The sequence below is a fragment of the Notothenia rossii genome, assembly GCF_949606895.1.
Source record: "Notothenia rossii genome assembly, chromosome: 5".
Classification (NCBI taxonomy): Eukaryota; Metazoa; Chordata; class Actinopteri; order Perciformes; family Nototheniidae; genus Notothenia; species Notothenia rossii.
In genome coordinates, this window is record NC_136903.1 from 44,414,812 (window position 1) to 44,442,138 (window position 27,327).

General features: G+C 40.2%; 2 protein-coding genes across 7 annotated transcripts in view; one reads left to right on the forward strand and one right to left on the reverse strand.

The window, feature by feature from the left end:
* Nucleotides 1–3,979: 3,979 nt before the first annotated feature.
* On the forward strand, nt 3,980–25,401 carry cdk10 (cyclin dependent kinase 10). Of its 5 annotated transcripts, none has more exons than XM_079681186.1 (14): nt 3,980–4,243; nt 5,295–5,552; nt 8,348–8,420; nt 8,507–8,578; nt 8,832–8,934; nt 15,867–15,948; nt 16,133–16,200; nt 17,380–17,432; nt 18,083–18,152; nt 18,458–18,580; nt 21,997–22,120; nt 22,218–22,357; nt 24,118–24,170; nt 24,258–25,401. In XM_079681186.1, the coding sequence occupies exons 2-14, from the start codon at nt 5,520–5,522 to the stop codon at nt 24,350–24,352; spliced, it is 1,089 nt and encodes a 362-aa protein (XP_079537312.1). In that variant the 5' UTR covers nt 3,980–4,243; nt 5,295–5,519; the 3' UTR covers nt 24,353–25,401. The 5 variants fall into 5 exon arrangements, with proteins under 5 accessions (XP_079537312.1, XP_079537313.1, XP_079537314.1 ...); XM_079681187.1 differs by having other exon boundaries at nt 5,295–5,514; XM_079681188.1 differs by lacking the exon at nt 5,295–5,552.
* Nucleotides 24,534–27,327, reverse strand: part of vps4a (vacuolar protein sorting 4 homolog A) — a 46,049-nt gene continuing 43,255 nt past the window's right edge. For both annotated transcript variants that reach the window (XM_079681182.1, XM_079681183.1), the window contains one exon: nt 24,534–27,213. In XM_079681182.1, coding sequence (XP_079537308.1) covers nt 27,112–27,213 — 102 coding nt within the window. In that variant the 3' untranslated portion in view covers nt 24,534–27,111. The remainder of the gene's footprint in view (nt 27,214–27,327) is intronic.

The following is a 27,327-nucleotide window of genomic DNA, read 5'->3' on the forward strand; positions in this document are numbered from 1 at the left end:
TCGCGGACTGGGAGACTTTAATATTTTATTGAAAAAAAGTTACATACAATTAAAAAAAAAAACAGCTGTGGGTGAAATTGACCCGATGGCGGTGCTAGTGTTAATCCCATGTAATTGTAGAATGAACACAGTCTTCCTTTGAATATGTATAAGTCAGGTGTCTTGAGTAGTCAAAATGACCTACAAATCATTGTACACATTTGTAAATATTATTTTCCACTTGTTACCATTATAAGTCTATTTTTATGCAGCTCTGCGTGATTTTGTGGCTACAATTCAGGCTAATATGCTACCAGAGGTGGAATAAGTACTCATATATTGTACTTGAGTAAAAGTAGAAGTACTCAGATCTTGTAGTGAAAGTAGAAGTACTCAGATCTGGTACTTGAGTAAAAGTAGAAGTACTCAGATGTTGTACTTGAGTAAAAGTAGAAGTACCAGAGTGTAGGAATACTCTGTTACATTAAAAGCCCTGCATTCAAAATGTTCCTCAAGTGAAAGTAGAAAAGTATTCTCATCAAAATCTAGTGAAAGTAGCGACAGTAAAAGTAGTCATTGTGCAGATTGGTCCATTTCAGAATAATAGATATGATATGTTTTATAATGATTAATCATGAAAGTGTTCTCAAAGCTGTTAAAGGTGCAGCTAGTTTGAATGACTTTGTATACTGCAGGGTAGCTTGTGGATTTACTCCAGGTGGAACTAAAGTCTGATTTAACACTTGATTATATTTCACATCATTCATCCACATCTGTGAAGTAACTGAAGGTATTAAATACATGTAGAGGAGGAAAAGTACACCATTTACCTCTGACTTGTGTTTACTGCCAACCTAAAAGTACCTAAAAAATAGTAATCAATAATGTATTGAAAAGTTATTTGACTGATTGTTTTATATTGGCTCAGCCAGGTTATATGGGAGGCATACGTACAGATGGGTCACTCATTTTGAAATATTAAACTTAGTTTTCTTTTCTTTAATTTGTCATCCTCATATAAAATGTTATCACGAAACACACATTTGGTTGTTTATAGCATAAAGATAATCTGATTTAATGTGAGGTAGGGAAATAATCATTTGAGTATGTGTATATAAATATGTAATTTACAACAGCTGTAAGATGCTTGAAAAGCTTGAGAATGCACCTTGAAAATGCTTGAAAAGTGCTTGAATTTGACTTTGGAAAAGGTGTAAGAACCCTGTATATACATCGATACAATATTACGTGTTGATAGAAATCAACACGTAATGAAATAAGACCCCACGGTTTGATGATTGATAGGTGTGTGGGCTGTCTTTCATTTTGACACACAATGGGGGCACAATGGGGGCTATCCACCCTTATCCACAATGTAAAGTAATTCACACAGCCTCTCCCCTCTTCTCTCTGTGAGGAGCAGCAGGTTCAGCTTTCAGAACAAAGTAACAAAAAACTAAAATGACATTCATTTTTTTAAATGTGTAGTAATAGATTTATTTATTTTTCTTCTCAAGAGAGTACCAGAATGTGTATTTTATGTTAGTATTTCAAAAAATCTCCTGGGGGAGAATCCCCCCAGACCTTCCTGCAGGGGTTGGGTTTTCAGCATGTCAACTCTTTCACCTGTGGGGACATAGCAGGATTGGCTCCAGGTCGCCCTTTTTATTTACTACAAGACAAATGTGCCTTTTTATTTCATACAGTTCAATTTGAATTGAGACAGGAAATAATCTAAACCTCACGCGTGGCATTTCACTGTCAAGGGGTGCGATATAGCGTGTATGTAATTACATTGCAAATACTGACTTGAGCCCCACCACTGTATGGGTTAGCCCTACCATAGATTATCCAACAAAAATACTCTGGCCGCCACTGACGATGGGCTGGGCCCCTCACTAGAGGTGAAGTATAATGGTTCATAAGTTAGGTTATAAGGTAGCAAACTAAAGCAAATGTAGCTAATTCATGCTTGATACTTGAATATGCTCTAAGGATAAAAACAGCCTACATCATAGCTCTCCAGAGGATTTCATTCATTTTGTTAGAAAAAGTGTTCAGCTCTTCGCTTATAACAGAAGCCTCAGATTGTTATAATAAGGGGAAATAGGAAGGGTATATTTCATAGTTATTGTTTTTGTTTTTTTAACAACTAAGACTAACAACTTGTTAGAAAATGTTTTCAACTTTGATTGACAGAATTTATTTGAAAAGTGGACTTATTAACACATGAATAATACTGTGTAATATCTGTTTACTATACACATATATTTAAGAAGTACAATATAAGGCAAGTACAAGTTTCTTGTGTGGGCCTTAGTTTGCCCCCGGGCTGTAGTTTGGACACCCCTGATGTAGGCAGTTAGAAGCTGGAATCTCTCCACCACCTTAAATAACCTTAAGGAACTTATGAAGGTAATACTGTGTAGGCGTAGGTTGTGACCCATTAAACAGAGAGCTGGTGCCAACACAGCCTGGTTTTATCAGCAGGATATCACACCTCAGGCAGCACTGTACCACTGTTTACACACCTTTAGCAGGGCTTTGACTTGATTAAGGGCATAACATTGTCATTGCAGCTCTTCCCTCATGATGTGTAGACAGAAGCTGTGGTACTATAAACACTCACTCCAAAAGCAGATAGCTCTAGTCCTTACCATTTACACTTGTGATGCATCATGGCATCATGTCATTCACATTCAAACACTGTTTGTTAGATAGATGTTATACTTAAATCAGTCACAGTATGGGAATCTTAGAGACATTAAAGCAAGCCTTGAGCTCCTGTTTTCCCCGGCCTTTTTAAATCATACTTTTGCATAGTCTTTGGGAAATATTAGATTTTGCTGCCTTCATCTAGAATGTTTATCCATAAATCTCCAAATGTTGCATGCAGCATCAACACTCAAGACTTATATGCATTTTTTTCAGTTTTTATATGTAGCATGTATTCAACAAATAAATTGTAAATGGTAAATCTAAGTTAAAAGTTTGAGAAATTTAAAATATGTAATGATTTTATCGTTTGCATATTAAAGGAAATAAGCAAATTGGTAAAACCATAATAATAAAATAATTCTCTTGACTCTTAACCTCTTTACCTTGCCAATATACATTATTTATTTTAGTCACAAATTAAATAGAAAATACCATGAACAAGGTCACAAGTTTGTTGGTTTAATTTTCATGTTTACAATAATTCATACATATTATGTATACAAAATATGAAACCACATGAATTAAGAAGCTGTAGCGATAGGTTCAAGGTTTAATCCTGTATCACGTTTGTACTTTAATACAGGACAGGTCACACTTTATTTTCTGGAGGTTCCAACAAGTTATCATTTTCACCTAAAATTGGGAGATAATATTAATTTCAACAAACCCTCAAATTATTGAGTTTTTTCTAATATAGATTATTATAGTTTTTCTGTCAATACTGATACATTTAATATTTTTGGAACGCCTTTAATCTAATTACAATTTATTGTGATATACAATTATATCTAGAGTATAGATGCTACTCAAAGACAAATGGTTAAATAGAACAAAAGTATATCTAACAAATAAAAACAGATTAAATAATATAAAAAAAACCATTATACAATAATAGATAAATATATTCATGAAAATTCATAGTAAACCCCTGGAATTGTATGCATGTATGTTCTATGTCATATGTTATATCATATGGTGACCCCTGAACTTCCATCTAGAAGCAACATATACAGTCATTACATTTCTCATAGCAAGGAAAAAATTGTTTGTAACAACACATAGTTTATTACCAGGAAATGCTTTTGTGTATTAGTCCGTAAAAAATGCAGTTAGAACATTTATTTTAATACAAATAATACCATAAGTTAATAATGTAAAAATATTCACTGACATAAAATAGCTCTACAGACTTTAGAAATTGTGTGTGCAGACATGAGCAAAACTGTGAGGGATGTGCAAAGGGTGAAAGTGTTACCTCTGGTAACCCTTTAAATCCAGTATCTCTGTCTGCTTTGAGTGAGCACTCAGGATTAATTAGTCTGTAACCCAGACAGAGCCGGTGACGCTCACAGCAGAGGGGGGGGGGGAGAGGCAGGGATGGCGTAGACACCAAGAGAAGATTGTCGAAGGTGTAGCCTCCGACATCGCAAAGGCAACTCTGAATGTGCTGGGGAAATGTGAGTGTGGAGTTTAAGGACATGTAAGGAGTGTAGGACACTGGACTGAAGCCTGATGGGGTCTGGGACCAGCCAGCAGGAAGAGACAGGTACGACTAACACACAGTACACACACCGCAGAACATTCTGAGAAAGGATAACAATGGAATTGACATCCATACATTTGAATGTACCTATAATATTATTTTTGTCACTAAGTGCAGGGGACACACACACAGGTGCATTTTGCAAGATTTATGTGTATAATGACCTAACACCTTGATAACTTGCTTATTTCTTTCTTCTACTAGCCATAGAGTAAATCATTTCATTATGTGTGTCTCAACACTCTCATCTACCAAGGTATAATGTGTTCAGCTGTGTCTGGTGTGGTTGAATATATCAAGATAGCAAGTAGTTGTTAGTTGTTGATCAATATATGCAGGCTTGGAGAGTAACAAATAACATGTAATGGGATTAGGTAATCAGGATACAAAAAATTGCTAACCTTATTCGCTTAAAGTTAGATAAAAGAAGTATAAGATTACTGTAACATTTTTTTTGAAGTGCCTGAATACGCTTAATGAAAGGCAGTTTTCCTATAGATAAATACTCCTAGCAGAGAACACAGTTTTGGAAACTAATCCTGGTTTATTTTTTTCTATGGTTTCATTGTTCTGTTGTCCTACATAAAACACTGAAAGAGGCCCTTTCATTCTTTTAGGCATTTTCCCTGTCTTGTAGTTTGCCATATAGGTTTTTGTGCATGTAAATGGTCTGCAAAGGCAAAAATCCCTGTGTTTGCATATTATTATTTCTTCCTGTTTTATTTATTTGCATTGCATTTGATATTGAGGTAATCAAAAAAGTAATGGGAAGTAATCGGGTTGTATAACGCATGTTATACTTGGATAAATTAACTGATTACATTTTTTTTTAAAGGTAACTAGTAATTGTAACGGAATACATTTTGTAAGGGTTCAAGTTCTGTTTATCATCATTTGCATAACAGCTACAGCGATCAGTCGTGGGAAATGACTGTTGTATTTCAGGGCTTGCTGCAACAGTGGATTGAACTAAATGTGAACAGAAAGAGAGCAGTAATAAATATATAGTATGTTGTGATTCTTTCACCTCTGATACCTCTGATTCCACACCCAGTTACAGAGAGCCCCCCCACATCACAGTCCAACACTGAGTCAGAATCAGCTGACTCCTCTCCTCGTCCGCCCACCATCCTCATCACAGCTCCTTCACGAGAAGACATCCACTGCTCTCAGTCCAATCTGACCATATCTGAAGCTTCCAAAGAGCAGCAGCCTTCTTCCAAGCCCTATGTAGTGGGGAAGAGACACTGAACACACATGAGCTGCCACAGAGGGTAGGATGGGGATCAAAGCAAGCAAACACTATGAAACTGTAAGCTGTGGTGGAATCATGTGGTTAATTCATTAATGGCCATAATAGCCTACAGCTAAATTAAATGAACAATCTCTCCAGTGTCATTTTATCAAGCACATACATATTTATTTTTACTGACTCATACTTTGTGTTTACCTCCATAAATCTGCACCTTGTTGAGGTTTTTATGGCCATAATCTATGAAATCTATAATAATGCAACTTTATTGGTTATTTAGTTATTAGTAGGCTAATGCTCAGTCTGTGGATCAGTTGTATAATGATCAAAATAAAATATGTTTTATTGGTTTTAAGAAATAGGAAGAAGCTTGAAAGTGAATGGACTTACTGCTTCAAGTTTGACTTTGTTTTAATAAATATGTTTATTTATTTAAGTGAAATTCAAAATTGCTGGAGTAGCCCTTCATGAATTACTCCTATTAATGTTAATGCTTATGCTTTCTATGTGCTCAAAGTAGGCTAATTCTAATAACGTTATTAGAAGCTATGGGCAATATATTCCATGTTGTTTTGATGACTATGCTGATTACATGTGGTACAATCATAAAGGGAAAAGGCAGATACGTTTACATGTTTATTTGTTATTTTATTACAGTTCTCGAAGATGGAGTCAAAATGGACTTTACAAAAACCGACCATTTGCGGATGATGTGATCACAACACACTGAAACTCCGGGAAAGCACTTAGTTGTCCTGTTGGTGTCCAAAAGCATAACAATATGGCGGCGCCCGACTCGGTGTGCTCGGTGTGCTTCTTATTATACATCCATGGGTGTGCTAAGGACTGTCGAGTTAAAGCGATACCCTTGTCTTCTGAGGTTGAAAACAACCTTAAATGAAAGGATGGATAACGTAGGAGAGGACGAACCAGAACCTATAAAGCTCAAGTCTATCAAGACTAATAAAACATTCACAGTGCCTCAAAGTGACAGGGTAAGAGAAGTAGCTCCGCCAGACTCTGTTCAGGACTCATAGCTTTATGATTTACTGTTAATTAGCAAGAATACATAACTCATATATGCCTAATGTAGACTTAACACGATTCATTATGGCCTAGTCTGATAAACGGCATATTTGTCACGGGTATCGCTTCATTTAATGTGTATTTGTAAAGCGCTTTGAGCACCCGTAAAAGCGCTCTAATAAAAAATGTAATGCATTATTATTATTATTATTATTATTTAAACACGGTAATGTGTAGTTGTGTGACGCTCAGTATAAATGAATCACAATCCGCATTCAAACTGTATGAAGCTAGTGCAGTAGAGCAGGGGTTCCCAAAGTGGCGGTAGCGAAATGATTACAATTAAACATTTATTATTCACGTGGTGGGAAGTCGCTAGTCTCTGGCACTTATTTTGGGGGTCGAGGGGTTATATATTCGTATTTTTATCATGCCGCACATCATGCACTTTTATTCTGGGACAGGATTTTTTTATTTATTGTGTCATCTTATGTTTTTTAATATTCTTATATAATAATTGTTACCTTATATGTTTGTTTATAAATCTAGTTTCTTAATATTTACGTGTGGAGAGCTGAGCGTAAGAATTGCATTGTACAGTGCAACTGCCTGTTGTATGACAGAACAAATATCTTTAATAAAAAAAAAGTAGTGTTGTACTGTACTTTATTATATGTATAAGAATTATTTTTACATTATGATGCTTTATACTTTTTCTTCTCTAAAGTTTGAATGCAAATATAATACTTTTTATTACATGTATTTACATGTTTAGTTACTAGTTACTTTGCAGATTTTGGTAAATAAATTAAACAATAAAATGTCTGTTGCTTAAAATGGCAATTTTGCATCAGACATAGTTTTACTTTAGGTACTTATCATGTATTTATATGCTCATATATTTTCCCTTTGACTTATGTACAGTTTTAATGCGGGACTTTTACTTGTAACTGAGTATTTTTAAAGTGCAGCATTGCAACTTTACTTAAGTAAATAAGAGTATTTATTCCACCTCACCTTAAAACCAATAAACAACAGGAAATCCTTATTAGGTAAAGTGGCTGCAAGTGTTCACTCAGAGGAAATGTGACATGTAACAAATTAGCTGTTTTTAATGGTGTTAGGCATTATTTCCGTAAAGGTGTGTTCTGATAAACTACCTGCAGTTATGAGCGCACATTGTGGAAAAGGAATTGGTTAATTGGCGCCTTCGCTATATGTGTCAGTTAACTTTTAAAGTAAAAAGTCTGTGCCTCTGAGCAGCTTAGCTCATTACTGGCTTCAATCTACACATAAGCCTAAATGTTAAAGCACCCAACTATCTACGTCATTGGGTGATTCCTCCTAAGTGAGACCTCTTGCTACGAAAAAATCTCTCTTCCTTAACGACCTATTTCACTTTATTAGAGCAGCAATCACAGTCACTATCATATTTAATGTGCACTGGGCCAAAGTTCCATTAGGGTAATTGCTAATTCTGCTCATCATTTTGGATCAACTATTTTTCATATTCACTTCAGTATTTATGAATACTTTAAACTGTTACATCGAGTTATCCAGAGGAAAAGAGACACTTTCCAGTTACTATCATACACCACATTTATTCTTCAGGCTTCATCCTGTAGGTCAATCAATCTAAATGTTGTTCATATAGCCCCATATCGCAATTGCACCTATGTTGCAGATGGCTTTACAGTCTGGTAATAATGTATTAAAAATGTAATGACTGTAAAATCTTTGATTATACTACTTTAGACAAGCATGATGCATGAAGTCCACTGATGTGCGGAGAGTCTCTTTACCATCTCTGTCTTTTCACTCTTTTTCAGTTTGGGAGCTGCAGGAGTGTCAGAGAGTTTGAGAAGTTCAATCGCATCGGAGAAGGAACTTACGGCATTGTGTGTAAGTATTTAATGTTTGAAGAGGAATTAGAAATAGCACTTTATTGACACTTCTCAGTAAATATACTGTTTTTCTTCCTTCTGTAGACCGAGCTCGAGACACCAAGTCAGATGAGATTGTGGCTTTGAAGAAGGTCCGTATGGACAAAGAGAAAGATGGTAAGATCAATGCTCTGATTCATATGTCTGTGTTTTAATGCAGTAGTTTTGGTGTGTTTTTCTTTGTTCCACATGCAATCGTATGTGTTGTTATGCATAGAATTACCTTTTTGTACATGTGGGAACTTTGTCCAGACTTAAAGGATGTAAACAACCTGAACATGAGTATAACAGGCCTGATTTATTCCTGGTTTCTGTTGTTTGCGTGTTAAAAAAGTGTTTAAAGCCTCTGATTTCCTCCTGGTTCTGTCAGGGGTCCCCATCAGCAGCCTCAGAGAGATCACCCTGCTGCTGAGGCTCAGACATCCCAACATAGTGGAGCTGAAAGAAGTGGTTGTTGGCAGTCAACTGGAGAGGTAGTACACATACTCACACCGCCATGGTAGATAAGAGAATGTTATACAGCAACAATTAATGCTGATCGTCTCACTGGGCGAAATGTAACTATTCAGCATCTGTCCCAGCTGTCTTTACCACAGTCACCTCAACCTGTTTTACACACTTTATCCTCCATGTTCAGTGTTTCCCCTAGGTTTACTGCCTTGGCAGGGTGCTGCTCGGCCCCGAATTATTATTATTTTTTTATCCTCTGGAGCAAAAAGAGGAGCTGTGGATTATTGTTATTGTTATCGTACAGTTACAAAGTATTTGTACATTAAAAAGTAATAAAGTACTGTATTACTTTTATTCAAACTGTATTCCCTTCTTATGTAGCCTACACTTCTTCCTTTCATTGATACATTTAAATCACCTGACTACAGCATATAACATACCTGCTGCAACCCTGTGCTGCTGCTGCTTCTCTGCCTCATCCTCTATTGCTGGAGGCATGAGAAGTCAAAGGTCTTTTATTTTGAAACTCTACATCAGAATTTCCTGATTATCCCTGACTGACTAGATGGGGTGTCCTGCTATCACCCTGGAGTGAGATGAGTCTATGATACTGGAAAGTTTTTGTTTTATTCTCATCTAAAAACAGGGATGATAGCTCATACAATAGAGATTTCAAAGGTCTTTTATTTTGAAACTCTACATCAGAATGTCCTGATCTTTTCTGAGTGACTAGATGGGGTGTCCTGCTATCACCCTGGAGCGAGATGAGTCTTTGATACTGGACAGTTTTTGTTTTATTCTCATCTAAAAACAGAGGGATGATAGCTCATATATGAGATTTCAAAGGTCTTTGATTTTGAAACTGTACATCAGATTGTCCTGATTCTCCCTGAGTGACTAGATGGGGTGTCCTGCTATCACCCTGGAGTGAATTGAGTCTTTGATACTGGACAGTTTTTGTTTTATTCTTATCTAAAAACAGAGGGATGATAGCTCATATATGAGATTTCAAATGTATTTTATTTTGAAACTCTACATCAGAATGTCCTGATTCTCCCTGAGTGACTAGATGGGGTGTCCTGCTATCACCCTGAAGTGAAATGAGTCTTTGATACCGGAGGGTTTTTGTTTTATTCTCATCTAAAAACAGAGGGATGATAGCTCATATAATAGAGATTTCAAAGGTCTTTTATTTTGAAACTCCTTAAGTTTTACATTCACTCATTTATAATGTTGTAGTTATACGTAGTTTGTTTTAAATATTTATTGATCACATGATATAGTACATATTTCTTAATTTAATATGTTTGGTATGTTATTTTGGTGTGTTTGTTATTGACCGAGTAAGTGCTTTTATTTTGAAGGCAGTGTTTCCAGGACTCTACCGTAATGCATAGGATATTCGTGCACCGCAATATCACGTGCGGGCTGGCTTGACTAGGTTTTCCCGAGTGGAGGCTGGCTTGACCGCAGTCATCAACAGGTGTAGACAGAACATCCAATTATCCTGAGATAATTTACTGAATAAACTACGGAGCCCCTAAAGGGACATGAAAAAAAAAAAAAAAAAACAGAGAGAAAAAAAAAAAGTGAGATACACGAGATACTAACCCGTTATCCTGACTTTTTTTTGGGGAGATAGTTACCGGTGCGCCAAGGAGGAAGTGAAGCGCACAGGATACAACCATTTCATTGCAGACTGTTATGTTTACGTGGGGAAATGACAGTGCATTATTTGAGATATATTTCGTACTCAGACTTCACTTTAAGGACATTTCGGCCAGGGGTGTGTGGTCACTCCAGGAGGCAGCGGGATGTGTAACTCAGAGAAGAGCAGCACCTGCGCTCAAAGAGCTTTTACGCACCGTCTTCTGTGTTTACCTTCGTTGAACAGCAATAAAGAGTGACCACAAGCCGTTTTAACCACACACACCTCTACACACACACCGAGCTGCCCGATTACTCCCCCTTTTATTAGTTTTATGGAGGAGATCGCCGGTCATCAGGACGCATGATGGGCGGACTGGGACTAAAAATCAGCCCGGGAATCTCACCCTGCCCAGCCGACGTAAACTGTCAACGGGGGCCACTGGCTCTGTGTGTGTGTTCTGAGTGTTTGTTTCCCTATAAAAAAGCTGCGGGGGAAGCATGTACTCTGCGAGTCACGGACATTAATTCATAGATCAAAGCAGACTGGTTTACAAACTCTCCTGTTTTGCCAATCCTGTGCTTAAACCAATAGCTCTACACCCCTGGCCGAAATGTCCATAAACTTAAGTCTCACTTCAAAATATAGTCTATCTCAAATAATGTATGCTCTGTCATTTCCCCACGTAAACATAACAGTCTGCAATGAAATGGTTGTCTAATGTGTGTTCCACTTCCTCCTTGGTGCATCGGTAACTTTCTCAAAAAAAATTAAGTCAGGAAAACGGATTTGTTTCTCGTGCGCACGAGAAACGAATCCGTTTTCCTGACTTAATTTTTTTTCTCTCTCCATTTTTTTTTTTTTTTCCATGTCCCTTTAGGGCAGGGGTGGGCAATTATTTTTTCCATGGGGCCACTTGAGAAACAAAAAATATTGTGGAGGGCCGGGCCAAAAGGCTGAACTCAATTCTGCATAATATTAATTGTATTTCTTTATAAAAAGCAGTAAATAGCATTGTTTTGACAAGCTGGTAAGAGTATATGTTATAGTTGAGCAATGAAAAAGTGAGGTTGCCTTACAAAAAATGTAATTTATTCAATCAAATTTCCCAAAACAATGGTAAACAAAATGTGAACGTTTTTCACCATTTCTGACTCATATTAGTGAACCTTTTCAGTCGCATTCGCTACAAAACACATTTTGAGTTTCATATACTGTTGGAAAGTTGTGTAAAGGTTCTTAGCATTCTTAAGACATCACAACATTGTCTTTGTGCTCCAAACATTCAGCAAGATACATCATATTGAACTGTCACTGAACATCACTGAACTGTGATTTTGAGAAAAGGCTTCCAAAGAAAGTGTCCCAGTTCACTGCTAGTTGGTTCCTTTACATGCCTACATTTGTAGTCTAACCACCTCATTTGGTGTTTTTAAGTTCTTTTTTCTTGTTCAGTGAGAGAAATCTAGTCTCTGCTGGGCTTTAACGAGTGCATCAAAGTCAGATTGAATGTCTGAGGTGGAGATACGAAGCACAGCTGACAGATGATCATCAGTGAGAGAGGATCTATACCTGGATTTCATAAACTTCATCTTTGAAAATGTTTGTTCACATATGTAGGTAGAGCCAAAGAGAACCAACATCTTCTGAGCATGTCTCCTCATGTTTGGAAAGTTCTCCTCCTCGAGAGAAGAGTAGAAATCCAGCAGAGATCCTGACTTAAAGCGCTCTGCCAGTACTGCATCAGACTGCAGGTCAATGAGTTCCAGCTGAACATCACTGGGTGCATTATCCATACTGCAGGTAAAGGGAGAGGAAATCATGAGCATTTCATCCTCGATTGTTCGGAGATCTTCAAATCGCCTTGAAAACTCACCATGCAATGCTCCTAACATGGATGAGTACCTGCGGAGGTGATCAGCTGATGGTGTGACTTCTTTCAGGGTTTGCATGTGAGTGAGAGTGTTGCTCTCCAGTTGGCTTGAAAGAAACTGCATCTTTCTCATGAAAGCCTTCACCAGGCTGTGCATTTCATGAACAAAAAGGCCCTTGCCTTGCAGTTTGGTGTTCAGTTCATTCATCAGTGCAGTCACATCAACAGCAAATGCAAAATCTGCCATCCAGTCCTCGTCTGAGAGCTCTGGGATGTCTTTGCCTTTCTTCTCACAAAACTCTTGAATCTCTGCTTTCAGGTCCCAAACTCTTTTTAGCACTTTGCCCAGGCTGAGCCATCTGACAGCTGTGTGGTAGCCGATGTCACTATGCTCAGTCTCATGCTCCTCCAAAAGTGCAACAAACTGTCTGTGATTCAATGCCCGTGCCCTGATGAAGTTTACTATTTTAGTAACAACATCAATAACATGGTGAATTTTTAGCACTGACTTGCACAACACATGTTGGTGTATAATACAATGCAAAAATACCAATTTCTGATCAGCGTCGATTTCAGTCACTTTATCTTGCATACGTTTCAAAAGTCCAACATTTTTACCTGTAAGATTTGGACAACCGTCTGTTGTGACACCTGCCAGTCTGTCCCATTTCAGTCCCAGCGTGTCCATGCACGCATTTACCTCCGTGAACAGATCGCTCCCTGTCGTCGTCCCTTTCATCGGCCGCATTGCTGCCAGCTCCTCCGTAATCTTGAAGTCCGGCGTTATCCCACGGACAAATACGAGTAACTGCGCTGTGTCGCGGACATCACAGCTCTCGTCCAAAGCCAAGGAGATAAAGTCAAAACTTGCCACTTCATGTTGCAGCTGAAGCTCCAGATTCCCCGCAATGTCCTCGATCCTTCTCGTCACGGTTCGCCTGGACAGCGGGACTTGCTCAAAGGCTTCTTTTTTTTCAGGGCATATTAGTGCTGCAGAGTCCACTAAGCACTCTTTGACAAACTCCCCCTCTGAGAATGGCTTACTGTGTTTAGCTATTTTGTGGGATATCACAAAGCTGGTCTTGGTTGCTGCATCCTTGGATGTGTGAAGCTTGGTAAAAAAGCCTTGCTGCTTTTGCAGCTTAGCTAGCAAAGCGTTCGATGTGCGCGCCCTTTCAGCATCAGTCAAGTTTTTGTATTTCTCCGTGTGTTTCGTCTCGTAATGCCGACTCAAATTGTAGTCCTTGAACACGGCGATCTGCTCCCCGCAAACTAAACACACGGCTTTACCTCCGACTTCAGTAAATAAATACTTAGCAGTCCAATTTTTGTTGAAAACCGTACATTTGGCATCTACCTTTCTTTTTTTAGCATCAGCTGACATTTTTGAGCGCTAAAGTCGTCTTGTGACAATTATCCAATAACGCGCATGTCTTGATTTGACGTATTGCGTCATTATGTACGTGAATAAAAAACAACTTCAAAATAAAAGCATTGCAGCTTTAGTCCATGCATGAGGTAAAATGAGAAAATATGTTTATTTTGTAATTTCCAATTAACCTTACACGGGCCGGTCAGAGTCAACCAAAGGGCCGTATGTGGCCCGGGGGCCGTACAGTGCCCAGGTCTGCTTTAGGGGCTCCGTAATAAACCAACTCACATCTCCTGTCTTTTTTTTCACCCAACTCATTAGACTATTCTTCTGCTGGCGTTTCATTGTTGTTTTCTGTCAAATTCAATACTGTAGTTCAAAACCGCGGTACCTGCTCACCATCTGTGAGCTAGTTTTAGAATGCGCACGCTGCGTTCGTTGTCGCGTTCGCGTACGTCCACCTGGGCAGGGTGTGTGTGTCCTTCTCCCGTGATGATAACGGCTTGCGGTTAAAAAATAATAATAAACGAATTTGAAACGGGGGGGCAATAATGCAGATTTGTTTGACTTTTTTACACTTTTGTTGTTCTCCTCCTTTCCTCCGCTCTTGTCTCTGATTGTGAGCGTGTGCATTCGTGTGTGTGTGTGTGGGGGGGGGGGGAGCGGTGCGGAGGGAGAATGTGAATACGCAAAGCAGTGGACACTGAAACATACACACACATTGGATAAATAACATAGGAGTTTAGTTTATTTAATAAAAGAGCACATGTTCAATGTGAAAAGTGACCGTAGATAGATTACTTCAGTTGCAATTTGGTGCTATAAATATATATGTTTATATAGGTATATATACAAGGTCTTCCTCAAGGATCAGTACTTGGACCCCTCCTCTTCATCATTTACATCCTGCCCCTCGGTCAGATACTCCGCCACTTCAACCTGGACTTCCACTGCTATGCTGATGACACTCAGATCTACCTCAGCACCAAATCCCTCCATAACCCACCCCTTACCCACATCAATTCCTGTCTGACAGCTATTAAAACTTGGATGCAACATAACCTCCTCAAACTGAACAGCAACAAAACAGAACTCCTCCTAATTGGCTCCAAATCCACCCTCAGCAAGGTCACTAACATAACACTCACCATCGATGGCACCATTGTTTCCCCCTCCAATCAGGCACGCAACCTTGGCGTAATCTTTGACCCCACCCTCTCCCTCGAACCTCACATCCGCCAAACAGTCAAAACCTCATTTTTCCACCTCCGCAATATTGCAAAAATCCTACCGTCTCTCACCCGCCCCGCAGCCGAACGACTAATCCATGCCTTAATTTCCTCCCGCCTTGACTACTGCAACTCACTTCTTTACGGCATCAGCACTACATCCCTCAACAGACTCCAACGGGTTCAAAATGCAGCTGCACGTCTCCTCACACATACCAAATCATGGCATCACATCAGCCCAGTCCTCAAAGAGCTCCACTGGCTTCCTGTCTCCCATCGCATCAATTACAAAATGATGGTCCTCACCTACAAAGCACTCCACCATTTGGCCCCCCCTTATCTCACAAACCTTCTCACTCCTTATCAACCCCCACGGTCCCTCAGATCCACCGCAGCCGGACTCCTATCCATTCCCACATCCACACTCTGCAGCTTTGGGGACAGAGCCTTCTCAGTGGCAGCTCCTAGGCTCTGGAATTCCCTCCCCCAAGATCTCCGTGACTCTGAGTCCCTCACAGTCTTTCAGTCCCGCCTCAAAACACATCTTTTCAACTCTGCCTACCCATAAGCCCCCCTCCTCTCAATCAATTTCCTCTTGACTGCCTTTTTATTTATTTTACTATACTTACTTGTTTGCCTGTCCTTGTTTGTCTACCCTCCCTCATATTGTAAAGCGTCTTTGAGTCGTGAAAAGCGCTATATAAATAAAATGCATTATTATTATTATTATTATTATATATTTTTAAATAAAAAAAAACACCTTGAATTTCAGGCAGCGCCCCGCCAAGACAATGTTAGGGGAAACACTGATGTTGTGTACATGTGTGTTTCAGCCTCTTTCTGGTGATGAGTTACTGTGAGCAGGATCTGGCCAGTCTGCTGGAAAACATGCAGACCCCATTCTCTGAGGCTCAGGTAGGACAGATCTAAGGTTTTTCTCACATAAATTCAGCATTTTGTAGTTGGTTTGAATTTCTCACTTAGATGCAGATAAATCAATTACAGTGACATTTCCCCCTTTAACTCCTCTTAAGGACCCCTGATTGTATCCAAACATCCTCTTAGTTAGGTCTGTGTTACATCATGTTCTCTTCTCCAGGTGAAGTGTATCGTCCTGCAGCTCCTCAGAGGCTTGGAGTATCTCCACCACAACTTCATCATACACAGGTCAGTCACACACATTGACTGGAAACACAAACGCTGAGGCTGCAGTTCTTTTTGTACTTTATAGACTTAGGAACAGAAGTAAAAAAAATCTGACCGTCACTTTCCAGAGAGGATTACATAAATCTATCCAACAATAGTATCTGGTCAGCTTGTTGACACACCAAGTTGATGCTAACATTACTTGTTAGTTGTTTTATGCTAGCAAGGGTTGTTCTGCTATAGTCTGACTAGTTAAATAAAATGTGTTCAGATTAACTCAATTGGCTTCTTATCTGTGAAACAACTGAACAGTTAAATAGACCTAGATGACCTAGATGAAATGATTCAGACACATTTTGACTTCTGGGATAAACATGTTTTGGTGTATTGACAAAAAGATTGTTAAATGTACTTTAGACAGAATTACACATTCAAAGAGTAATGACATGATGTTGTCTGGACTCAGGTCATAGTCTGGTGTAGCAGCAGGATAGACAGATGTGTTAAAGCATTCTTCAGCCTGTTATGTTTAAATGAAGCATATCAGGTTGGCCGGTTATCTTCGTACACTTTTGGATGCGATACATTTCAAATATTCTTGCTTCAAAAGATCTAAGTCGATGAAGGAAGTGAATACACTGCTGTATCTTTTTACATATCAATTATATAAGAGGAGTCCATAATGTAGGGGCATCTTTCATAACAAACAGCTAGGTACAGTAGAAGAGATTAATGCTGAGATGCACGAGAAAAGAATGGATGGATTTAGAGTTCTCAATGACATACATATAAAACTATATATATAGTGTTATATTTAGGTCTGATTCTCTAGACACTGAAAAAAAGGCTTATAGAAATATAAAAGCAAATTTACAGTTGATGTTTCGGGTATACTAATATAATTTTAGGCAAGGACCCATATCTATATTCTGACTTGCAAAGGCAAACCATGTGGACTTTTGACCAGGGAATGCCTTAAGGGCAGAATACCTCCAATTTGGAAAGAATCGAAGTAGTGAAAATACATTAAAAAAAATGTTACAGCTTTGTGAGTTCATGTGGATAAGCTTGAAGAAATCTGACAAAGGTGTGTTTTAAACGGTTTTTGCTATATTATAATCTAAAAATGCATGACAAGTGTGGGAAGGGGGGGTGAGTGCATTGAGGCGGGCGGATGATCCTCTCTAATCGTGTTTTCAGGGACCTGAAGGTGTCTAATCTGCTGATGACAGACAAAGGCTGCGTTAAGATCGGTGAGTCATCACAATCAGCAGCTGTCCTGTTATTCCTGTTCTCACGGGCCGTTTCTCAATGCCGCTATTTCAAGTATACTACGTCATCGAGTGGCGCCGAATGCTGGGCATTTAACATGCATTTAAACATTCCTTCTGCGCCATTCGATGAATACTTGTATACTTGTATGTATACTTGAAATAGTGGCTCTGCAGCAGGTTTACTCGACATTGAGAAACGGCCACTGTGTCCCTACTCCAGCATGACCTTTGACCCCCCCCATCTCTGTCCCTCCTGTCAAGACTTCTAACTTCAATTTTTCCTGAAATGAATATAGATACAGAATTATTTATGTATCTGCTAATTAAAGAATAATCTCTATTTACAACTCCTTTCTCCTGCTTAAACACAAAAAATAAAAAAAATGTTACAAGTCTGCAGTTGCATCTCGAATTTGAATGGTATTTTTGTAAAGTAAAATATATGAGCCAAAAGCGATTATACATTAGTTTTTTTAAGAATATATGCTGTTGTTCAATGACTGTCTTTGAGTGACAAAAGAAGCTATTTCAATATGTCACCTGGGCTCTGGGAATTTTGAGTTGGCATTTGAATGGATGAAATGAATTTTCTGACATGTAATTATTGTCTGGATCTGTTTGTCCTGCAGCTGACTTTGGGTTGGCCCGGATGTACGGCATCCCCCAGCAGCCCATGACCCCTCGAGTGGTCACACTGTGGTGAGTCTCACACGTGCTCACCCTAAATAATGCTTTATTTGGAAATAGCAAAAGCAATAATACCACGTTGTAGAAATTCTCTGTTACAAGTTAAAGTCTTAAAAGTAAAAGTATTTCCATCAAAGTACCAAACTAGAAGTACTCATTTTGCAGACTGGAAATTTTTAGAATAATAAATATTAGATCATTGGATTCTAATTAATGATCCATTCACGGAGACAGTTTAACTTTGCAGCTGGTCAAGGCGGAGAGAACTTAAATTGCGTGCGTGTGTGCGTGTGTCTTTTAATCTCCTCCTCCTTTAGTTCCATCACCTTGGGCAACGGCTCAGTCACGGTATGTGTTAATCCACCCAAATCTGTCTGCAGGTACAGAGCTCCAGAGCTCCTCCTAGGGACGAAGACCCAGACTACAGCTCTGGATATGTGGTGAGGCTACATTATAAGACACTGATACACAAATTCACATCATGCATGACCAGTGTTTCCGCCAGACCAGGTTCTGAGAGGGCGTCCAACCCGAGAGCGGGGGGGGGGTGGGGGTTTGAATTTTGACATGAGCCGTCCCTTATAGATAGGCCTACTGTCTTTTTACGTTAGTGAGTCGGATCATTTGGCTCGGCTCTCTTAAAGCGCCGGCTGTTTCGGCTCCCAAACGGCTCCCAAACGGCTCTTCATGTTACCACAGTTTACCACGGAGCCTCAGTTTCGCCGCTGCGAGGCTCTGGTGCTCGCAGCTCACGCGCGTGCTCCACTAAAACCCCCCCGCTCAGCGCGTCCAAATCGCGCACGTTCCGTGTTGTCCTGTAGCAGGCACCTTCGATGTCGGGGAAACGATCTTCAATACTCATAAATAATAATTAAATAATCCCACCAGACTCCTTTGCCCCTCCAACAGGATTTCCTTGTCCTTTTTCCTTTTCGTCATTTCAAGTGATAAAAACTCTCGATCTTCTCTCGAATTATTATTATTTTTTGGACGCCCTCGGCTCGCAGTCAGGGCTCCCCGAGCTGAATAAGGGCGTCAAATGACGGCAAGACGGCCCCCTGGCGAAAAACGCTGTGCATGACCTCCACATAAGGAAACATTTTTTTCAAGGGGGGGCACTACAGGGGAATCTAGTAAAAAATATGTAACCAAGACATTTTACCTTGAGACTTTCTTGTTTCATTTTGTTGATATATGTCATATTTTGTTAAGATATGTCAAAGGCTTTTACAGAGGGAATTTAAAGGTCACCTATCAGGCAAAATCCACTTTTTCATGTCTATTATACATAAAAGCGTTGTGTGGCGCAGGTTCAAACCCCACTGCAGTCAGCCTGTCGTTGTGTCCCTGATAAACTTCACCCCAAAGTCCTCCTGTGGGGATTGTCCACAGTATTGAGTATGTGAGTCTTTGGATAAAAGCGTCTAACAAGTGATAGACATGTGTCCCCTCTTCTTCCCGTCTCTTCTACATCAACATGTGTCCCCTATTCTTCATGTCTCTTCTACATCAACATGTGTCCCCTCTTCCTCATGTCTCTTCTACATCAACATGTGTCCCCTCTTCTTCATGTCTCTTCTACATCAACATGTGTCCCCTCTTCTTCATGTCTCTTCTACATCAACATGTGTCCCCTCTTCTTCATGTCTCTTCTACATCAACATGTGTCCCCTCTTCTTCACGTCTCTTCTACATCAACATGTGTCCCCTCTTCTCCATGTCTCTTCTACATCAACATGTGTCCCCTCTTCTTCATGTCTCTCTTCTTCATGTCTCTTCTACATCAACATGTGTCCCCTCTTCTTCATGTCTCTTCTACATCAACATGTGTCCCCTCTTCTTCATGTCTCTTCTACATCAACATGTGTCCCCTCTTCTTCATGTCTCTCTTCTTCATGTCTCTTCTACATCAACATGTATCGCCTCTTCTTCATGTCTCTCTTCTTCCCGTCTCTTCTACATTCAACATGTGTCCCCTCTTCTTCATGTCTCTTCTACATCAACATGTGTCCCCTCTTCTTCATGTCTCTCTTCCTCATGTCTCTTCTACATCAACATGTGTCCCCTCTTCTTCATGTCTCTTCTACATCAACATGTGTCCCCTCTTCTTCATGTCTCTCTTCCTCATGTCTCTTCTACATCAACATGTGTCCCCTCTTCTTCATGTCTCTTCTACATCAACATTTGTCCCCTCTTCTTCATGTCTCTTCTACATCAACATGTGCCCCTTCATCTTCATGTCTTTTCTCCATCACCATGTGTCCCCTCTTCTTCATGTCTCTTCTACATCAACATGTGTCCCCTCTTCTTCATGTCTCTTCTACATCAACATGTGTCCCCTCTTCTTCATGTCTCTTCTACATCAACATGTGTCCCCTCTTCTTCATGTCTCCTCTACATCAACATGTGTCCCCTCTTCTCCATGTCTCTTCTACATCAACATGTGTCCCCTCTTCTTCATGTCTCTCTTCTTCATGTCTCTTCTACATCAACATGTGTCCCCTCTTCTTCATGTCTCTTCTACATCAACATGTGTCCCCTCTTCTTCATGTCTCTCTTCTTCATGTCTCTTCTACATCAACATGTGTCGCCTCTTCTTCATGTCTCTCTTCTTCCCGTCTCTTCTACATTCAACATGTGTCCCCTCTTCTTCATGTCTCTTCTACATCAACATGTGTCCCCTCTTCTTCATGTCTCTCTTCCTCATGTCTCTTCTACATCAACATGTGTCCCCTCTTCTTCATGTCTCTTCTACATCAACATTTGTCCCCTCTTCTTCATGTCTCTTCTACATCAACATGTGCCCCCTCATCTTCATGTCTTTTCTCCATCACCATGTGTCCCCTCTTCTTCATGTCTCTTCTACATCAACATGTGTCCCCTCTTCTTCATGTCTCTTCTACATCAACATGTGTCCCCTCTTCTCCATGTCTCTTCTACATCAACATGTGTCCCCTCTTCTTCATGTCTCCTCTACATCAACATGTGTCCCCTCTTCTTTATGTCTCTTCTACATCAACATGTGTCCCCTCTGTGGAAAGAGACTCTGAAAGTTTCAGGAACAAAGATTCGCTCTTTTTGATCCATTTCTATAAAAACCTGTCTGAAAATGAGCTGATCAGATTTTGGCCACTTTATGATGTCATAACAATGTTTTGTCTTGTGTAACCATTAGCCAATCACCAACCAAGGTAACCCCCCCCCATATAACCTGAAACTCCTCCTAGAGCACCCTTGAGTTCCTTGTAACCAAATGTCTCTCAGACGGGCGTGGGGAGGGGCTCCTTATTTTCATCTAAAGTGACAGAGCATCAGCACTTTGGAAACAGGGCTGAAACAGAGGGGATTATGGGTAATGCTGCAATGATCTGTTTGGTGTTCGGAGCATGTAGTGAAGTAAGAGTACACCATTTAACTGGATTGTAGTGGAGTAGAAGAAAATTGATATACTCAAGTAAAGTACAAGTACCTGAAAACTGTACTTAAGTATATATTTGGTTACTTCACATCTGTACTTTGATCTGTTAGTGTGATAGACACTGAGAAATGTTTCAAATGTTCGTACCTGCCCACAGACTGCGATGGAATGGAAATGAACATGCAAAATAGTCCAAACTCTCAAAATACACCATTGAATAGAAAACATAGTACTTCACCTTTAGTGTCTTGATGTGAGGGGAGAGTTATAATATCATCACCCGCCACTCTCAGGTTCCTAATGCTTTATCACGAAAAGAGACATTGCACACTATCTTACGGAAGATAAGGATTGTAGGAGATGTAGTAAGATTGTAAGGAGCCAATAGGAACTTCTGTTTTAAATACCTGCTAATACTGAACAGCTGATGTTATGCAGGGCGGTGGGCTGCATCCTGGCTGAGCTGCTGGCCCACAAACCTCTGCTCCCAGGAGCCTCAGAGATCCAGCAGGTGGACCTGATCGTGCAGCTGCTGGGGACCCCCAACCAGAACATCTGGCCTGTGAGACCTCCGCTCTGAACATCTGCTCATATTGATATATCTGTCAGGTCTGAAGATGTCAAAGGAATATGCTAAATTGTTTGTGTGTGTGTCCCAGGGTTTCTCTCAGCTGCCCCTCATTGGTCAGTACAGTCTGAGGAAGCAGCCGTACAACAACCTGAAGAATAAATTCACCTGGCTGTCTGAAGCCGGACACAGACTGCTCAACCTGCTCTTCATGTACAACCCACAGCGCAGGTACACACACACACACACGCACACGCACACGCACACACACACGCACACACACACACACACACACGGGGACAGGATAGTCTATTTTAAATGTCAAAGTTAAAGATAGTTAACTAAAATCTGCTGTTAGGGAACATTAAAGAGCAAGAAGACTAGGGCAGGATCCTTATTTCACTTTGACAGCTACATTGAAAACAAAGGATAACTCATTTAGAGCACTCGTGCGTGAGTTCAGTACTCAAACACGTATGTAAATGTACTTTGTACCGCTGCAAATAACCCCATTAATGATGCAGTGTGACGCTACTGTTGGGTTTGAGAGCAACATGTATCTTCACTTACACAGATTAATGTGCTGGAGGAAACATTTTCACCAAGCCTGCCAACCTCTCATACATAATACAATGAAATAAATACTTGCCATACATCAATACTGCCACATTTGCAGAGCTCAGCTGCAAACAATCTGTAAATCTTGAACAAAGGGAGAGACAAGCTCAGCCTCCCCTCTGATTGCGCGACCCCTCAGAAACTGAATGCAGTGCGGGCTTAAAGTCGTTCCTGTCACCATCTCTGTCTTTAACCAATGTGAGTCGACCCCTCTTCACATGTCCTGGGCTTCCTGATCCCAATTATTTCACGTATGTGTAAAATATATATATAGGGTTGCTGGTTATAAAACTGCCACAGGGGAGGCAGCGACCACATCTGCCTCACTGGGGGGGGGGGGGGGGGGGCTTCAGGGCAGAAGTAATTAACGCTTGCTCTGCCTGCTAGTGCTGTGGAGCAAACCCCACCTCTCCTTTTTTTTCTCTTTCTTATTTTCTCAAGCAGATTGCATTCCCACATTTTTCACTGGCCTGAAAAAAACCCGTCAGAAGTTGTCTTTGGTTCAAACAAACTGTGGGGCTGATTTGAAACACTGTTGACACACGATCAATAACTCAGCATTTCTCCGCTTCAGAGAGAACAGTTGAGCTCACTGAATCCAAACATGTTGTCTGCTGAGTCATCTTTTCATTGGTGTAACAATGATGCTGAACACAGGTGGTCATTTATCTATAGAACTCATTAGAGCAGTGGTTCCCAACCTGGGGGGCGCCAGGCCTCAGATGATTTGAGGCCAAATATCATATTTAGACTTTTCTTTTTACATTTTTTTTTTTTATAATTGTAAGGCAATACATGATTGTCACTAAAAGCCTTGTCTCTACACTACAATAAAATATAAAAAATAATTGATTAATTAATTTGAATACAAATTCAAGTTAGTATTAAAGGCATAAAAAGACAGAAATGTATACTTCCAACAGGAGTCATTTGGGGACCCCTGCATTAGAGGATGGCTTCTGTCTTTCCTAACCTGCCCCTGTGGCCCTTATCTACTGTGCTGTAAAGGGCCCATGCAATATTTCCTGGATATCTGTAGGCTTCAACAATATTCTTATATATATCAGGAATTCAAAGTGAATGTTAATTTTTCAGTTGTGTTTGTACAGGCAGATCGAAATAACGTTTCCAACAATCCCGAATACAAAATACAGTTATAAAATTATGTATACAAATATGTCAATATCACTCAAAACTGACTAAAATACAAGCTGATTCTTCACAACTACTGTGGGTAGGGTGGGCGGTTCTCTGCAGGATTGTGTGTTGTGTGTTTCTTTTAAAGAATGTAGTTGAATACAATTTTAGCTAAGTTAAACAAATTGTGTGACTGAAACATCAATCATGTTTTTATATTTGTGCTCCTGATCCAGAGCTACTGCCAAAGACAGTCTGGAGAGTTCCTACTTCAAAGAGAAGCCTCTACGTGAGTGAAAGATTATGATATGCATCATCAGCTGTTTCCCTTGCCCTCTGACCCCCACCCCACTCATCTCTCTCTGCCTCTCTGCAGCCTGTGAGCCCGACCTCATGCCCACCTTCCCCCACCATCGCAACAAACGGGCCACCCCCCCAGCAGAGAGCCGCTCCAAACGCAGCAAAGTATGATGGGAGATGGAGTTGATGAGACATCAGACTCAGAAATGACCTTGTGCAGGAGGAACATTCTCAGGAACGGATGTTGGTTTCTGTTCACAACGAGTGCATGGAAAGTAGATCTGCTCATGGGGAGATGTTACAGCAAATGCAAACAAGTTCAACTATTAGTCATTAATTTTTCCTGATAAGCCACACTGGCTGCGCTGTGTTCAGTATGATGACACAGAGATCATCTGAACATGTAAAAAGGCTATGAGGAGCATTATTTTTTTTAGCTATACTTCCTAGTTCTCGCATTGCTGCCAAGGCCTTTGCACAAAAGATGGGAAAGTAATGAAGACGGAGTTGCCTTGACAACAATGCTGAGGCATTTTGTACTTTGTTTCGAGCATTTGTCACATTTTAGATGTTCTGTTATAACGGTCTCTGCTGTTCTGTGATCAGTTTGGATCTTAACATGAGGATGAGACTGAACGGCATGACCAGGAAGAAAAAGAGGCTGGGGCATTATACACTTTAAGGTAGAAAAAAAAAATCCGCCTTTAACTCAAAGAAAACTAGTTTTTGGCAACAAAAATGGGATGGAATGAAATGGCAGCTTTGTAAAGATCTCATGTTTTGTCCTCACAGCCATCTGTTTGTGTGATGACTGTCAAAGTGACCTTTGGGTGAGGGTCATCCCTGAATCTGCTCCCTCACCATAAGTTGTTATAGGGATAGTTTGCGTAAAAAAAGAAGAAGCTTTTCTGCGAATTAAATGACAAAATGGATATCACTCTGTCTAGATGCTAAGCTAAGCTTCATATTTACTGAACAGACTATCAATCTTATTTTCTTACTTTAAGCTAAATCGGGGATTTGTTTTCAAATGTCAAAGTAATCCTTTTGGAGCCTCAGCTCGGCTAAACGTACTGTAATAATTAAGCAGGGGCTTCCCTAGCAGAAATCAATGAAGCGGTTGACTCCTGGCTGTCTTTAAATATACCAGACTCAAAAATGTGACTGCAGAGCCTCTAAACTGTCATCTGTAAAACATAATAAAGATGTCGTAACAGCAACTGTGTCAGTTTATTGAATGCAGGTTAATCGGTATTAATGGTCAGCGGTAGGTTAGTTCCCTCACAGGGACGTCCTGACCTCACACTGAAGCAAACAGGAAGTCCCGTCAGTCCGCAGACAGGCCTGTGATCAGCAGAGGTCGGAGAGTACAGAACAAACGGTAGATTTCAAATACTTCAGACTGACTGGTCCTGCTGCACAGTTAGCTTTCTTTATTGTCTGAAAGCTGACAGGACAAATACTAGCTAAGCTTGTGAAGGAAAGCCCTGAAACAATATGGTGATGTCTTGAGTTGAGGCATATTTACCTCCCAAAATAACAGAAATCCTTCACAAGACATAAATAAATACTTCAAATGTAAACATACGGTATCACTATTAGTCAGTCAAGTTGTATAAACAGTAGTCTGTTAAATCATTTATAGTAGAGAAAAATAAATCAAAATGTTAACAGATGTGCTTGGTTGATTCTCTTTAACAGGAAGTGTTCAGCGTACTGAACAATCTGAAACTTAAAGGAGAGGTGTCATGGCCATTTCCACTGATCATAATTCCATTGTTGAGGTATACTAAAATAGAAAAATACTGTGGAATTATCCAAACTCACATTGGTTTCGCAGAACAGCATCTCTGTAAAGTATGTGTATTCAGCAGTATTCACTTTCTCCACTAAACGGCTCGCTGCAGCTCCCCCCGCGATTTCCTTGTTTAGCGATACACAGCCAAACTCAACGTGAACACACACAAAGTCACAGCCGAAATAAAAACAATAAGTGTGGCTTGATATTGAGTAAGGAAAAGGTTTATAAACGCTGTGAGAATGGGTCTGCAGAGAGAATTTCGCACGATCCCAACTGTCTGTTATCAGCCTGCAGCAGGGAGCAGAAATCAGCAGGGCTGCCTGCACTGAGTGTGTGTGTGGATTGGTCAATTTGGACCAATCAGCGGGGGCTTAACGTAACGGCTCCGCGGACGTAACGTAACGGCTCCACGGATTGGCCCATTGAGTTCCGGGTACGTGCTTACGAAAGCACGTACCCGGAACTAAATGTACCCGGAAGAATCAAATGACGATGACGTCATCATGACGTTTCACCAACGAGGCGTTTTGGGGAGGTATTTTCTGTTTTAGAGTTTTACTCGCTACAGGGTGTACTTAGAGGGTTTTGACTCTGCACACCGTTTACATGCAGAATAACCTTCATAACACACAAGGTGACGGGTAATAAAAAAAGCATGACATGTGGCCTTTAAGTCCAAGAGGGAAGTAGTTTGAGCTGCTTTAAAAAGAAAAGTGGAGCTGAGGTTCAAACTTCAGTCTTGACCTTAGAAAATGGATTTAGAGAGCATTCCATCACATCACATGATCTCCATCAGCAGCCCATGAGATAAAAGTGAAAACTCTAAGCCCTGCTAAAGGTTGTTTCCAATTTTTAGTATGACCTTAATGTCAGAAAGTGAAGCAACTATCTGCTGAGAATAACATGTGATACGACCAAATCAACTTCGTTGTGAGATAATTATTTTCTGAAGAGCTACTGGAGACTTAATAAAAACAACATATTTTTCAAGTTTTTGGATTGAGGAAATGTAGTGTTTGGCTCTTAAGCACATCTCTACTGTTGTAGATATGAAATATGAACGACTGCAGAGAGACACTGAGGCAGTGATGATTCATTCACTTCATCAAAATTGTTGGAGCCTTTTCTCTCAGCCCTCCATCCCAAAGTCCTCTGTGAACTTCTGGACCTTCAGCAGGTCTTCAGTGTTGACCGTGGGCCGGGTGGTGGCCAGGGAGCGCAGCATGTCCGACTGAAAGGAGAGGGGATGCAGGACAGTTAGCTTCACGTTGTTTTCCATCAAGCAAGATTATACGACATTAGACATCACACTGTGGAACATTTTGATGAGCGTTGTGTGCAGCTA